Source organism: Barbus barbus (genome assembly GCF_936440315.1).
Source record: "Barbus barbus genome assembly, chromosome: 5".
Taxonomy (NCBI): Eukaryota; Metazoa; Chordata; class Actinopteri; order Cypriniformes; family Cyprinidae; genus Barbus; species Barbus barbus.
Window position 1 is genome coordinate 22745572 of NC_136733.1, and position 16617 is coordinate 22762188.

Here is a 16617-nt window from a genome sequence, read left to right on the forward strand (position 1 = left end):
AAAATACATATATATATATATATATAAAAACCGACACAAGTAAACACACAAAAGAAAAGGTCTTAAAGAAAAAAAGTATGCTTGGGAATAAACAAATGGATGACCAGTTCAACAAAAATAGCTGTTAAAGCCGTTACTTTGAATCCTCTTCTTTTGGTCCATTGATACACCCCAAATGTCATAATGAAATCCATCTAAATTCTGTGAATTCCAAATGTCATCTATTAGTCACAGAACACACTGTCCTCTACACTAATATACTGAACTCTATCAATGTGCAGTCCTCAGTGTGTTCTATCTCGCTACAACAATGAGAAAACAAGGAGCAGCTCAAGAAATAAATTATAGGCATCTTGTTAAAAAGGTACTCGTTCAAGTCGTTTAAGCATCTCACAAAGTACATTCTCTTTAAAGTAGTTTTAAACTGTCTTGAGGAAGACGTGAAAGTTGATGAAAATGATGGGAAGTACATACAGTAAGTTTCTTTTGGTTTATAGATAACTGACGGCGGAATTAAATGTATATGAAACAGATTTGCATTGTAAACACTTGAAAGAAACAGCAAACAGAGGAATACAAATAATCTCAAATCTACATGGCTTTTCAATAGTGAATAGCTCGATGTATTAAAAGTATTAAAACATATTGTGTTGACTTTAAGATATCAAAACCATCCACTGCATTGGATGCAGTTTTTTAATGATATTATTGCCCTTTTTGTACCACAGCAAACACTGACTCCATGTGAGCCATTGCTCACTCGCTCTATATAAATATATATTCTTTCACATTCTTATGTATGATTTCTCATTTGTTCAGTAAGCAGCAGGATGTCTGCATACACCTGTGGTTCTTGTAAACTTGAAGAAATATTGAAAGAATCTTGTGTGTATCAAAATGTACCATTATGTTTAGAAGCTAAAATAGGCTGCACTATTATAGCTCACTTACATCTGGATTGTGAGTTAAAAATGACAAAAGCACTCTGTATTCCCAAAAAGAAGCAGAACAGATGGTGGGCAGTTCAGATCATCTTTTTGTGTTTTCAGAGGCCAGCTGAATGTGTCCTTTATGTAGTTCTTAAAAACTCTCTCTCTTAAAAAGATAAAAAGCCACCATTTCATTCCAGTGATATTCCACTCTTTTCTGGTCCTTTTAATAATCTTTTCTTTCAGCCAGCAGGCAGATCCGTCATATGCTATCAAAATACATTAAAAGGGTTGTGTTAAAATAGCGACTATTGTTGCATCCGATTGTGTTTTACACCATGGCGATGGTGTCGTCGGGGTACATCAACAGAATTTTCTGCCAATCTCTTCTGATGACTGCGAAAAACTCTGTATGTCTGATACCTTGCATAGGACCTTTGAAAGTTGGAGGCTGGGAAGAAAATACAAGTACATTAAATTAAATTAGAACTATAACTTTAATGCATAAAAATATATAATATATGTACACTACTGTTTTTAAAGTTTGTTTTTTTTCCCACAAAAACATTAAGCAGCTCAACAGTTTTGATAATATGCATCTTAAGCACCAAATCAGCATATTAGAATGATTTCTGAAGGATCATGTGACACTGAAGACTGGAGTTACTCAGCTTTGCTATCACAGGAAAAAAATAAAACTTCTAAATATATTAAAGGGGTCATATGATGCGATTTCACGTTTTCCTTTCTCTTTAGAGCATAGATGAGATCCCTAAAGTTGCAAAGACTAAAGTCTCAAATCCAAAGAGATATTCTTTCTAAAAAGTTAAGACTCGTCCACGCCCCCCTAAAATGGCTCATTCAAACACGCCCCCACGTCTACTTCACGATGTGGAAATATTTGCATAATGCCGCCCAAATGTTTCCGCAAAGAAAGAAGGCGTGGTTTGAGTAACCGCAGTTAGTGTTGATGCACCATGTCAGGGAGACGCTGTGTGTTTCTAGGCCAAAGCAAAAGCACTTTATTTGGCCTTCTGAAAGTAGATGCAGTTAGGAATCATTGGTTAAGATTTGTTTACAACACAACAGCACAACCCAAATGTTTGAATTTGTGCAACGCATTTTATGGACGACCTTTTTGTGAACCTAGTACAAGGCTGGCTATGCACGAAGGCTATATCTTAAAAAAAGGGTAAATTCCGACTTTGCTATGACAATCTGGCGCTTCTGAATCAGCGACTGTAAGTAAGTTTTATTATTAGTTCAAATATTTGCTATTGACTGTTCAAATGCGGAGTTTTGCGCATAAAGCCTCGTGTGTGTGTGTGTGTGTGAGGGGAACAGGGTCACATCACAGCGGAGTGTACAGCCTATCAGAAATCGTCTTAACCGCGGCTTGTGTACTGCAAATACATACAAGCATAATCCCAGTGTGTCTGTCACTCGACTCTGTTCCCCTTTCGGGCTTGAACTGATAAAACTAACTTGAAAGCTGAAGCTTGCGATTATGGTAAGGGGCGTTACATTTCCAACGCGTGCTTGTGGTGTTCGGCCGATCACAATGCACTGGGTCAGTTGGCCAATCAGAGCACAGTGCACTTGTTGGAAGGAGGGGCTTTGTAGAAAATGACACATTTGAGAGAGGCGGGGCATAGAGGAACTACAATAATGTACAGTATTTGAAAAATAATGTGTTTTTTGAACATTAAAGCATGTTCTGTTACACCAAATACACAAAATAATGATCTTTAAAATAGCATCATATGACCCCTTTAAAACAGAAAATATTTATTTTAAATTGTACCAATATTTCATAATATTACTGTTTTTACTGTATTTTTAATCTAACAACAGCTGCCTTGGTGAACATAAGATACATTTGTAAGCATATAAACTCAAACCAGAGTACTGTTTGTAGTATCTAGGTCAAAATGATCATTCAAGCTCTATAGGGATGGTTGTTATAAAAAAAAAATTTGTTGTGATAGATTTTCACAGAATACTTACGACTCATGCAGGAAATCCTGGGCAAATCCCATGAGCCGTCTCCTCTGCAGCGAATGATGGGAACATGTCTCTGGATGAAGCCATCCATGCACTGGTACCTGATCAGGGAGTTGATCTCATAGCGTGGGCGCAGCTGGCCAAATGTGCGGGCGTTAAGGACGAGGGGTGGCTGACTGCAGGACACTGTTGAAAACGGCACATAATAGGTTAACCATCAGTAATGGAGGACTGAATCTGAAATGTTATTTCAAAATTTTAGCTGCTTTAAACCACTGCAGACAAATCCAAAAACACTGCTCTCTTCTTGTCTTTAAACAACCAAAGATATATCATCTTAGGGTACAGCAGTCATCCAAATTTTCACAGATTCCCTATTATACATTTTTATTTAAAAACCACTGATGGAGTTTAAACTGAAAATAAACGTCTACCTTTACATGCCCTATTATTTTAGAAATGCCCCTCATCCAGGTGCTAAAAGCTCACCTGTGCCTTTCTTGCAGGTGAAGGTGAGGTGGTAGTTGCAGGGAACATCATTCCACTGGCCATCCTCATGCCAGATCATTACCACACAATCCTCCCCTGAGGAAAAGAAACTGTCTGGCTGGTTCGGTCTCCAGTTTTCATATTGCTGCAGGGGAAGAATATGGATAGAGATGAAAAAGTTAATGTGAGAGAAACAATTATACTATATAAATACATTTCAGATATATTATAATAATTATATTATTATATAATTATTATAATTAAATAAGAGTTATGACAATGTTTTTTGGAGCGTTTAAAAGAAACTGCATTCAAAACACCTGCACAACTTAAAAGGTAACCTGGCTCAAAACAACAATACACTGCTTGTGCTGTATATATTCTTTTACATCCATATGTACGATTTCATATTTGTTCAGTATGCAGCAGGATGCCTACATACACCTGTGGATCTTGAATATTTATGGCAGTTGCACTATTATAGCTCATCTACATTCGGATACAAATTTTCTCTAAAAATCCTTTAGCTAATTTGGTGTTCCCGGTTGAAAATGATAACTTAAAAAAATGCTTGTGAATCTCTCATTATGTTAGACTATCACCAAATCTTGTTTTATTTTTGATTGTTTGCTTGTTTTGTCAACTTGTTTTATTTCAATTAGTACATGATTTGTATTTCTTCATGGACCTTGCAGCTCAGTTTTTGAGTGAAATAACATTATTTGTGGATAATTTTGGCAATGTTCTCTCAAAAACTGAGGTGCATACATTCAGATCATTGAGGCCTATGGTAACTGAAAAAAAAAAAGGTTGATAAAAAGTTTAAATCCACAACTTGGTAATAATTTAGCATAACAAGAAATGCATGAGCAATTTTTTATAGGCCAGTAATTTTTGACCAGTAAACCACAAATGTAACAAGGTGGGTGGAAATCCCAAAAATACTACAATTATTATCTGGAGGCAAAAAAAAAAAAAACATATATATTATATATATATATATATATATATATATATATATATATATATATATACACTGCATATGGGTAGTTGGCGTATCAATGTGCCCTATGTGATGGAAAAATTAAAATAAATAATAATAATAATAACCTCTAACATTGAAGATAAACCTCCTTCATGCTATTTGTGACTCTAAGAATGAAGATACATTTTTCTCATGTTATTTATGTTAACCTTTTTTTTCTACATTTTTGCTATGTCACACAATAGGATATAGTCCAATTTTTATTTGTCAACTACCCATATGTATGTATATATATATATATATATATATATATATATATATATATATATATATATATATATATATATATATATATATATATATATATATATATATATATATATAGTGTATGGAGCACATAGAAGGGCAATAAAATGATAATGATACAGTCACACTTCAGTAGGGGGCGCTAAGTACACACAGCTGCAGTGAGTGGTGTAATGCATTTGGAAGATAGTAGTTATAGTTGTAGTACTACATCTATATTCAACTATCATGGACAAACGTTATTCATTGTATTTCCCCCCTTCATACATCACATGATGCAAGTATGATGTCATCCGTCATCTCACTCAGCTGTGGACGAATGCACTGAGTATAACAATTAAAAAGACCAAACCTATAAAGAAAGTAACTAATAAAGCCAACAAAAACAAACACTTTACAGTGAGCTTGAGCTGATATATTTAAACAGATTTAAATTGTTTTGAGGTACTACTCCAGATACTGTGTTCATACTGCAACTACACAACCGTCTCTTAGTCTGCTGAGATTAAATGGTACAGTATTGGGCCTATTGTTTTAACATAACAATAATATGAATTTAAATGTATATTGGCACTCTTCCATATCTATTTTTTATCCTAAATTAGACAGTTTGAAGCTCTGGTCTTTCAGCAACCCTTTGAATACTACACCAATCGCCCAAGTCCGGTTATGATCCTCTAACAAAAGGAATGTGTGCTTCCTGCTTGAAAATTGACGTAATGCAATGTTTGACCCTCTGGATAACTCCAATGGCACATACTTAAATACATTACCAAATATCAACTCTTAATATAGTAACTCTTCTGTATACAGAATACAATAAGAGTGCTTGCAAACTCCAGAGGGCATGCTTATAGCCCCTCACTGATGCCAACTAGACTGAACTGTCACACACTAACATTTTAGGTCTGGATTGTATCTGGTGCAGCCTGTTCCAGGTGCTGCTCATCCTTCGCACCTCCATTACCTGTCTACACCTGTAAGCTTCCTCTACCCTTATTTATTTTGATCCTCCAGTCCTGAGAGGACTTCCACAGATGAAAACTCCCATCTCCTGCCCTCCAGGGCTTTGTGGCCCTTCCCAACAAAATGCTGCCATTATCTTTGAAGTGAGAGCCCAGTCAGGACTAAACGACTGTAATTAGCCACTTTCCTGTTCAATGGAGGAACACCTCTAGAACCAGTGAGATGGTTGCATATGTCTCCTGTTTTACTTTTTTTTCAAATTCTTGTTAAAAATTACCAATGTTATTTAAATGAATAACCTTTTAAAGAAAAAAAATTCTGCAAACATCATGAAAAATACAAGAAACTTTATAAATAAACATTATAAAGATTTAATCTACATTGTCCACTAATAAATACAGTATGCGTGTCAATTTCATCCTTCTAAAACTGAACAAGCAAGTTTTGAAAAATGTTCTTACCACAACACTACCATCTGTCCACCGGAAATCATTCTCAACCATCTTATCATTCAGACCGATCCACTGGTAGTCATGGCCAAGGCCTACAAGAGGAGAGAGAAACAAAAGTCAGTTCACCAGCCATATTAGGAACTCTTTGTCAGTGGTTAAAAATAAAAGGAATTTTTGTTCTTATACATCACACTTCCTGCATCTAGGGCTGGAGCAGCATTTGGCCCCTTTTTTATTGGTGATAAACTAACCTTTCTTTAAACTCTAAAGTCCTCTTTAGCTAAAAATCCCTGAACCAGTGGAATATTCTATAACTCTGATCACTTTTGTAGTGAGAAGTAAAACAAAAAAACAAAATGGAAACAAAACAGCAGTATCCTTCCTCATAAATAACTGTTAGTTTGCAATTAAATGTAATTGATTAGAGCTGATGATATTAGACAGAATGACCAACTTGGGTTTATGTATACTCACGGTTGATGTACTTCTGCTCCTCATGGGACAGGACACTAGCAAGGTGTGCCCCCTGGAGATGACATTCATGCTCTGCTGTGTCCCAGTTACGCCGATGAGGAAAGTATTTGTAGCAGTGGCCCTGGAACTTGTGCCAGCCGTAGCTGCATGTTTCAGTGTCTGTAGAAAATCATGTGTGAGTTTTTGGTGATGCAGTACACATAAACTTGACATGTAGACACTGAAACTTAGATAATCCTGTTGCTGGAAGTGGAAAAAGGTGCTTGATATTGTCTACTGTCAATTTATTTTTATTAGTCATTTACCTTTTGGGCTTACGCTGTGAGGCTGTTATCAGTACAATAAATCAAACCTTGTTTTTGTTCAGTGGCAATCTTTTCAAGTGAGAATGATTTCCCACTCACACTGGACCCGAGGGAATATGTTATAACTCCCTTTCATCCTCGTTTTAAATTGCATATCAGTTAAACGAGATCACTTAGAGCAAGAGCTACACCCTTGTGTCTATCATATCAGGAAGCCAATTCATTTTTGCATAAGAATGTCTGCAGTGCCATGGTGAAGACTGGGTGCTTTGCTCTGAGGCATTGTTTAAGAAAGAGGTATTGGAGCAAAGCAGACCTGTAAAACAGCCATTAACCATTTGGAAAAACTCATAGTTCTGAAGTAAGCATATTATGAACCCAGCAATTTATTAGTCTACTTGACAAATTATTTTAAAGTTCCTAGACCAGCATTTGATTCTATGATCATGTAAAATTTGCAAATAATGTGCGTCCTATCAGTCACAGTAAGTATGTTTATGCACATGGTTATAATCAAGCTAAAGCTGGTTTTTGAGCTACAGGCTCTGCTGGTTCAACTTCAGTCAGACTCGCATGATATTTTAGAAAGACAAATTATTGTTTTAGTCCAGCTGAAAGCAAACTTTTAAAGTGCTTGTAAACGCACTTACTGACTGTTTGTGGATCAACCCAGGGCTGTTCTACATCAAGCTGAGAGCTTTGATTCCTTATTTGAAATCACTGTGATTATAGCAGACTTGCCCTGACAGAACCACTAATTGGGGGGGTATCTCTACACTTTCTGCAATTAACATGCAGGAGGGAAAATGTCAGGTCCTGATGCGTCACTATTGCAACAAAGAATAAACTATACCAAAGAATAAAACTATTAAAACTCTCATTAATATATCACTAACCATTAAATTATCCGTAACACCAGTACAAATGCATGTGAAAATGCATGAAGCAATATTGGCTGGATTCTGGCTTATCATTTAGCATTTAGCAGCATTGTCTGCATTTCTGCTTTCTCTGTAAGCAGCTATGTCTGAATCACTGAGTAGTAACAGGAGGCAGTTTCTGTGCAGGAGACTTCTTTGTGTATGTAATGTTGATGCTATCTCAAAATCCTGTTCAGAGTACTCAAGACAGTAATGCACTCATGACGTCAGCTTTCATTTGTTTTAATTCTGACAATAGCCAGATGTGAGTTGAACTGAAGAGATTTCTCTGTTAGCATTTTAATGTGTGCAAATACTTTGAAGGGGTTAAAACTCTCAAGAGAGTAACCTCACTCATGTAAAGTGTAAATTAATATCTACAGAGTAATAAGAGAAAGTGTGATGGTCTTAACAGCTGTGCTCAAATGAGAAGGTTAAAAAAATTGTATCCTCTTAAATAGTGGAAAGTACAGCATCATTATGTCTGTCTGCTAGCACACAACAGTTCTGGAACAAACCCAGTTTCTTAAATCAAGTAAAAATCTATTACCTATGAGGATCTACCAAACCATGAGTCACATTTACCAAACTCATATTTGCTAGGAATGTCTGAGTATTTTATTAACAATGAAATCATTTGAAAGTTCAGAGGTTTACATGGCATATCTCCACAGCAGTCTCTGTGGCTACAGTACCTTCGCACATTATCAGCAAGTTAATCTAGTATTGTGACCTTCCTCAGGTATCTAAAAACTTATATGTAAAGAAATTAAACAAGTAATTATATGTTACATAAACTCTTACCTTGCTCACACAGTGCTCCCGCATAACTTGGAAGACATGCACAGGTAAATGAGTTAAGGCCATCAATACATGTTCCTCCATTACGACAAGGGTTTGCGTGACATTCATCAATGTCTATAAAAAAATAAATTAAAATAAGGTAAATAATGTACTTATGTGCATTACAATTAGTTGGAGTTAATGAAAATTTAAAGGTGCACTAGAGAAGACTTTTTGTGTTTAAAATTAAGCAAAATCTCCTTATTGATCAAGAAATAAAAATTAGGGTAAGACAGGGTAAGACAACAATTAAGTATACAACAATAATTTATATTTTGAGCAGTGGGTGGGAAATTTCTGGTTTACAGCATTTGCCTTGGTATAGTTACAACATTTCCATGAATAAAGTAAAGAAGATCCTGTACTATAGGGACAGACATGCTACTTCATGGCTCAAACTATCAAATTAATTCGAGCAGAACAGCAGTGCAAAGCAAAGCTGGTGCAAAATATGTAACTTGTCATTTTATGTTTCGCCACAGATGGTAATATTGAGCCCAAAATTATGTAGTGCACATTTAATAAATGAATGAAACACTGATACAGCATACCTATTTCACACTGGTCACCACTGTATCCAGGTGGACAGCTGCAGATCTGAGCACCGCTTATTTTTACACAAGAACCACCATTCAAGCAAACATCATCAGAACAGGAGTGAACATCTGTAGTAAGAGAGGAAGGATATAGGCATATCATAAAAGAATACGGGTATAGGTATTGAAAGTACAATATATTAATTCTGTTAATTTTGTCTTTAAAACAGTGTTTACATCCTACCTGGAATATCAAATGTCTGCCCGATCATTGTGTATGGAAGGTCTGCTGTATTGTGGGTTGTGCTTTCATTCTGTGCACTTGGAGGTGGGCTTTTAACCAAAGCAGCCTCAGATACGTCTTCAAGGGAGGAAAATGGTGTTGTAGTCTCGCTCTGGGTGATAGGTACTGACGATGTCATCTGATCTTCATTTTGAATTGAAATCTCAGTTGTAGTAGTTACAGCTTCCTCAATCTGACCAGCTGCCTCTTGTTTCCTTGAGGCAGTTTCCTTACTAACAATCTTTATATCAGACTCAGGTGTTATAAGTAAAGGTGAGGTTGTTGCAGTAGACAGAATTACTGCCTGAACCTCATGAGATGATGGGATAATAAGTGAATCCTCCTCTGAGAAGCTCTTTAAACTACTGGAAGTTACAGGACCATCAAATTGAGGTAGTATAGGGAATCCTGTATCAACTCTTTCTTCCAAGAATTTATCTTCACTTACAGCAGCAGAACTTGGTTTATCTGTGCCATTAGAAAGTCTGGTTGTGGTGTGATGCTTATTGGAAGATATGGTGTTTACCTCCCCAGATGTGCTTCTCTCTGAACCGCTCGTTCCAATGTTTGGTGAGCTGGTGACTGAAGCATCACTCTCAGTTCTTGAGACACTCTCAAAAGTAGTTTCACTCTCAATGTCTGGTTCCATGGTAGTCTCAAAGCTTGTTTCAGTGTCAAGCTGAGAGGTGGTCTCAGTATTCAAATCTTCTGCTTGTGTGTTTCTTTCAACACTTGTTGTACTGTCCTCCAGAGTTTTTGAAGAGGTCTCAATGCCAGTGTCAATTTTTGATTCTGAGGTGGTTTCAAAGCTGGTTTCAATTCCAAGCTGTGAGGTGGTCTCAAAACTAGTCTCAACATCAGGCTGTGAGGTGATTTCAAAATTAGTCTCAAAATCAGGCTGCGGGGTGGTCTCAAAGCTTGTCTCAATATCAGTCTCAAAACCAGTCTCCACATCAAGCTGTGAGGTGGTCTCAAAACCAGTCTCCACATCAGGCTGTGAGGTAGTCTCAAAACTAGTCTCAACATCAGGCTGTGAGGTGATTTCAAAATTAGTCTCAACATCAGGCTGCGGGGTGGTCTCAAAGCTTGTCTCAATATCAGTCTCAAAACCAGTCTCCACATCAAGCTGTGAGGTGGTCTCAAAACCAGTCTCAACATCAGGCTGTGAGGTAGTCTCAAAACTAGTCTCAACATCAGGCTGTGAGGTGATTTCAAAATTAGTCTCAACATCCGGCTGCGGGGTGGTCTCAAAGCTTGTCTCAATATCAGTCTCAAAACCAGTCTCCACATCAAGCTGTGAGGTGGTCTCAAAACTAGTCTCAACCTCAGGCTGTGAGGCGGTCTCAAAACCAGTCCCAACATCAGGCTGTGAGGTAGTCTCAAAACTAGTCTCAACCTCAGGCTGTGAGGCGGTCTCAAAACCAGTCCCAACATCAGGTTGTGAGGTAGTCTCAAAACTAGTCTCAACATCAGGCTGTGAGAATGTCTCAAAAGCAGTCTTAACATCAGGCTGTGAGGTGGGGAAACTCTTCTCACCTTCAGGTTGGGTGATGTCATCAATGCTAGTCACATCTTCTGAGCTAACATCTAAGTCAGTCTCACTGTCAATGTTTGTTTTGTTCATTAAATCTGGTATTGAATATACTGTTATGTAAGGTTCCGTTTTTGTATCATAATCGATTTCATCTGTCTCTTCCTCAGAGGAAAGTGGAGCTCCTGTTTTGTCACCCAGCCCTGGTTTGGATGTAGATGAAGGAGATCCCACTAATGTTGTTGTGTCTGTAGTCATATTAAACTTTGATGCAGATATTACAGGTGTGGGAATGGTTGTTGATGACGATGACACGTCTTCATCAATCCTAATGTCTGTGTTGGGCTTATGTGTCACTGTCATCTCAGACAAAGCTTGGTGATATGGTTCCCCATTAGTCACTGTAATTGATTCAGGCAAAGAGGTTGTTGCAAAGTGAATCACAATGCCACTCTCCATAGATGATGAAAATGAATCATGTTCAGATATTAAAGGAGAGTATGTTAAATCAGACAGTACTGTAACCATTTCAATTGTTTGATCACCTGAGTCATAATCTGTTGAAGAAAATAATGCACTTGTGATTTTCTCTGAAATACCAGATCTAGTTGATACATCTGTGCTTGTTAATTCACTTCCCTGAATTACCTTATGAGTAGAAGGACTACTGAGTTCAATGTCATCAGCACTTGTTATGTACAATGTTTCCTCTGTGTCAGCTGTTAAGTCATTATCATCAGTTGCTGCTGTTTTGGTGTATGTACTTGTAGTCATTTTGGCAGGTTCAGTCATGCTAGCACTTGATGCAGTATGGAAAGATGCAGTGCTTGTTAAATCCAATACTGGAGAAACTGACTGTTCAGAGTCTGTGATATCACCTGGATGTTGTGAAGAAACAATTTCTCCAGAACTTGATGGGGCAGATGTTACATCATCTCCAGTATGTGTTGATACAACTTCAGATGAGAAAATTTCTTTGATTTCTGTGGACACTTGAGATGTCATGGGGGTTATGGATGTTTCCAAAATATAATCATCCGTAGACAAAGTGTCTCCTGAGTGTCTCATTGTAAGTTCTGTGGATTCTGTGGAGGTCTGACCATCTTGTGCGTGTTCAGGTGCATCAGCATCAGTAGCCTCAGGAGATTGTGTTGCTTGTGTGTCCTCTTCTAAATATTTTGAACTGCTCAGCAGGATGTCTGCGGTTGATTGGGTTTGTTGAACTATTAACCTGTCTGTTGTTTCAAATGACACACGTAAATGAGGTAACTCAGTGCCATCCATTCCAGATCCTTCTGGCTCCTCTGTCATAAAGTTTGAGGGTTGTGCCGTCATGACAATTGGGGTTGCCCCAGCTGCTTCTTCTGTAACAATTGTAGGGGCGAAGGGAGAAGAGTGTTCTAAAACAGATAAAGTATCTGCATCAATAATCATGTCATCCTTAGTGAAAACTTCTGGTTTGATGCTATCATCTCTTATACTCTCTGTAACAGTTGAAAGTAGCTTATCTTCATCATCCTCCTCCTCTCTGAATATTAAGACTGGACTTGTTGGAGTGACTTGCTGATCAGCACTGTCCTTAGACAGGACCAATGGAGTAGTGGTGGACACAGGATCTTGAGGTGTCACGAAAGAAGGCAATTTAGTTGTTATCACACCAGATGATGTTCCAGGAGCTGTAAAGCTAGTGGCTGCTATATCTGAGACAGAAAAAACAGAATGTTCCTCCTCTGTCGGTGCTGTCACTGAGACCAGAGTGAAACCTTCAGCATTTGTGCTTGAGAATGTGTGTCCCTGTGAAACAACTCTGCCTGTACTGTACTGTCCACTGTTGACTGAGCTAAAGGGTGTTACGCTAATGGTTGTTTCTGTCATCTTTGAGCTTGATACCAAAGGTGAGGGTGTCACAGGAGCTGAATCATCACCTGATCCATCATCTTCTGCACCATCACCTTCTGCACCCTCAGCTGAGTCTTCCCCACTGCCATCTTCTGAAAGTGAAGTTGCAAACGTTACAGTTGACTGAGTAGAGGTCAGGAATGAGGGAGATGGGGATAAAGTTGACTGATGTGTGAAATCTGTACTGCTAGTGACAGACGCAGCACTCGAGAAACCTGTTTTCTCCTCTGTCTCTTCAACTTCTGCCTCATCAGTTCTTATAGTTAGGTCCTCATATGCCTTAGTTGTTGGTGTTCTGGATGTCTCAGCAGTAAAATCTCCTGGTGAGGTAAATTCCTTGTCATCCTCTGTGGTTGGTAATTCAAACCCATTTAAGTCGGTTTCCAGAGTGTTTGGCTGTAAGGTAGACTTTTGTGTCTCAGAACCCGATAAAGCCTCAGATGTGCTTGACAGTATTACAGCAGGTTTTGCAGCTTCAGTTAACTGTGGTTGTGTGATTGTAGTTGAAGTTGTTTTGTCCTCAGAGGGTATATCTTGAGGAGGAATTGACTCAAGAGCTGCTGGGGATATTTCACCACTAGAGGTATCATCCTCATCCACTTCACTTTCAGCTGTTATTTCACTACCTTCAGTAGATAACGATCTCACTCCTGTTTGGACAGTGCTAGACAACAATGTTGATTTAGTTGTGAAGGATGTGGAATGGGAGGAACTTACAAAACTCCCTGGCTCTGATGTGCGGTTAGCCTCACTGATTTCTGCCTCATCAGTATAATTGTCAGACATTTCCTCTGTTGGACTCACTCTGTCCTCTTCACCAGAACCTTCTAGTTGAGTAGTTTCTTGGTCATCTTCTACAATACCAGATCCTTCTGTGTCTGCAAATGCAGATGTGATAGGGCTTGAATTTTGTGGTATGGTGATGTCTTTGTCGAGTTCTGTGAAGCCAGTGCTAGTTATATGAACTTTAGGAGAACCAGTTTGAGTTTTCATGGCTGCTGATGAAACATGCATGACAGAGGACACCCCTGAGCCTTCATCATCTGTTGTGTCATCCTCTGTATCAGATGAAATTGTTGTGTGAATGCTATGGCTTTTGCTAGAAGATGTAAACATTGTTTTTGTCCTGAGAAGAGCTGAACTTGCTTCATAACTGGCAGTGACTATTGATGTTTGGATGTGCTTGAAAGGAACAGTTGTTGTTTTGATAGCTGAATGTGCGGTGTGGTCATCTTCTGTTGCCATTAAAGTGAGACTAGGTTTACCTGATCCAACTGCAGTATGACTAATAATTGATTCTGTGGTGTGTTTATTCAACTGTGATTCAGTAATAGTATGAGAAGGTCTAGAAGACACTGAGGTCTCTGTGAGTCTTCCACTAACAGGCTCTGTTGTTGTGTAACTTGAGCTAACTATTTCTGTTGTACGGTGGGTGCTAGGGTTCTCTCTAAATTCACTCGTTGAAGAGGCAAACTCTCTTTGAGACGTCATGGCCTCCTGACTTGTGACTGTTCTGATCATAGATGAGGGAGCTGTGGTGAACCTCTCTGGTGTCTGCTGACCAGAGCCTTCTACCTCTGTGAGAGTAAAAAATGAGCTTGGTATATGTTCTCCACTTACAGTTATTGTAACATTTATTGTTGCTGTCATGTTTTCTGATAACTCAAAACCAACAGCAGTTGTCTTGTCCTCTGATGGTGTAAGAATGTGAGGTATTGATTCTACAATAGCAGATGATATTTCAACAGAGCCATCATCTTCACCCACTTCATTTTCTGCAATATCTCCACTACCTTGTTCAGAAGATGAGTCTATAACTACTGCTTGAACTGTGCTTGAAAACAATTCATTTGTTGATGAAGTGGAAAGTGAAGAACTTTCAGGTATCACTGGCTCTGATGTGTGGTCAGTCTCATGAATTTCTGCCTCATCAATGGCTACAATATAATGATCATATGCTTTAGTTGTTAGTGTAATTCTGTCTTCATCACTGGAACCCTCTTGCTGAACTTTTTCTTCTGAGACATTAAAGACAAAAGTGGAAACAGATTCTGTGTAATGTCTCTCTGTTGGCTTAATTCTTGGGATATTTGCATCAGTTGAGGACCACACTGAGCTTGCATTGGTCAGGTCTATAGTAGGTACTGTAGAAAGGCTCTGTGTGTCAGTTTGTTCTGTTTCCATTTTCACAGAAGCTTTCATTTTTTGTGCTGTAGTACTGGTGATTTCATCATCTGATTTGGTTGTAATATTAAGTGAAGAACTTCTTGTTGTGAACTCTTTACTGAACATACTAGAGGGCTCAGCTGAACTATCGTTCCCTGAAGATGGCAAAACTGAAGTAAAACTTGACAGTGAAACAAAATCTTTGGATGTTGTCCCCTTTGGTGGCACTGTGCTTGTGAGAGCAGGATCTGTTGAACTAGACTTTGAGACTGCTTCTGTTGTGTTATGTGGTGTTTTGGTAAGTTGTTCAGTTGATTTGTTTGAAACATAAAATGGGTAAAGGGTGGTGAACTCTTCAGATGTCTCATCCCCTGAACCTTCAGACACTGTGGATGGCAACTTTGAAGAATAAGTTGATGGTAAAAGGACATCTTTGAGGTCTGAGGTCACTGTGACTGTGCTTTCAGGTAACATCTCGTCTACATGTCCAGCCTGAGCAGAGGAGAACAGATTCTCTGAAACATTAATGATTGTGGATTCAGATGGTTTTGTTGACAGATCGTTGTCCTCTACCAGAGTATCTGTGGTTGTTGCTATATGTGATGTAACTTCTTTATTTGTAGCTGTTTCTCCTGTTGAGTCCCCAGTGCTCAGTGATGAAAAGATATGTACAGCACTAGTTACAGTAGAGTCCAGAGAGTAAACGGGTTCTCTTGTGTGTGTCTCAGTTGTCTGTTCTCTTGTAGCTTCAGCATCTGTTGAGCTGGACACTGAGATTGTTTCTGTCATGTCAGATGGTGTTTTGGTAAGTTCATGTTCTGGAGTATAAAGTGAAGAACTTGTTGTTGGGAACTCTTTGCTAAACATATCAGAGGTCTCATCTCCTGAAGCTTCAGAATCTCTAGATGTTAAACCTGAAGAAAAATTTGATGATGACAGCACATCTTTGGCAGTTGTCTTCTCTGGAATCATTGTAACAGCGCTTTCAGATAATTTCTCATCTAAATGTCCCGCCTGAACAGAGGACAGCAGAGTCTCTGAAACATTAATGATTGTGGATTCAGATGGTTTTGCTGACAGATCTTTCTCCTCCATCAGAGTAGCTGTGGTTGTTGCTGCATGAGATGTAACATCTTTACTTGTAACTGTTTCTCCTATTGAGTCGCCAGTGCTCAGTGATGAAAATGGATGTACAGTACTAGTTACAGTAGAGTCAAGAGAGGAAACAATTTCTCTGCTATGTGTCTGAGATGCCTGATCCTTCGAAGCTTCAGCATCTGTTGAGCTGGACACTGAGATTGTTTCTGTTGAGTCAGATGGTGTTTTATTAACTTCTTGGTCTGACTTGGATGGAGTATAAAATGAAGAACTTGTTATTGAGAACTCTTTGCTAAACATATCAGATGTCTCATCTCCTGAAGCTTCAGACTCTGCAGATGGCAAACTTGATGAAAAACTTGATGATGGTACATCTTTGGTAGTTGTCTTCTCTGAAATCACCCTAACAGTGCTTTCAGATAATGTCTCAT

The 16617-nt window shown here is 38.4% G+C and overlaps 1 protein-coding gene across 1 annotated transcript in view; it reads right to left on the reverse strand.

Moving 5' to 3' along the window:
* Window positions 1–1260: 1260 nt before the first annotated feature.
* Window positions 1261–16617, reverse strand: part of LOC306869466 (brevican core protein-like) — a gene marked incomplete at both ends in the record, with an annotated part of 36291 nt that continues 20934 nt past the window's right edge. The window contains 7 exons of the mRNA XM_079416240.1: window positions 1261–1380; window positions 2926–3119; window positions 3423–3567; window positions 6141–6223; window positions 6606–6764; window positions 8635–8748; window positions 9225–9338. Coding sequence (XP_079272366.1) covers window positions 1261–1380; window positions 2926–3119; window positions 3423–3567; window positions 6141–6223; window positions 6606–6764; window positions 8635–8748; window positions 9225–9338 — 929 coding nt within the window. The remainder of the gene's footprint in view (window positions 1381–2925; window positions 3120–3422; window positions 3568–6140; window positions 6224–6605; window positions 6765–8634; window positions 8749–9224; window positions 9339–16617) is intronic.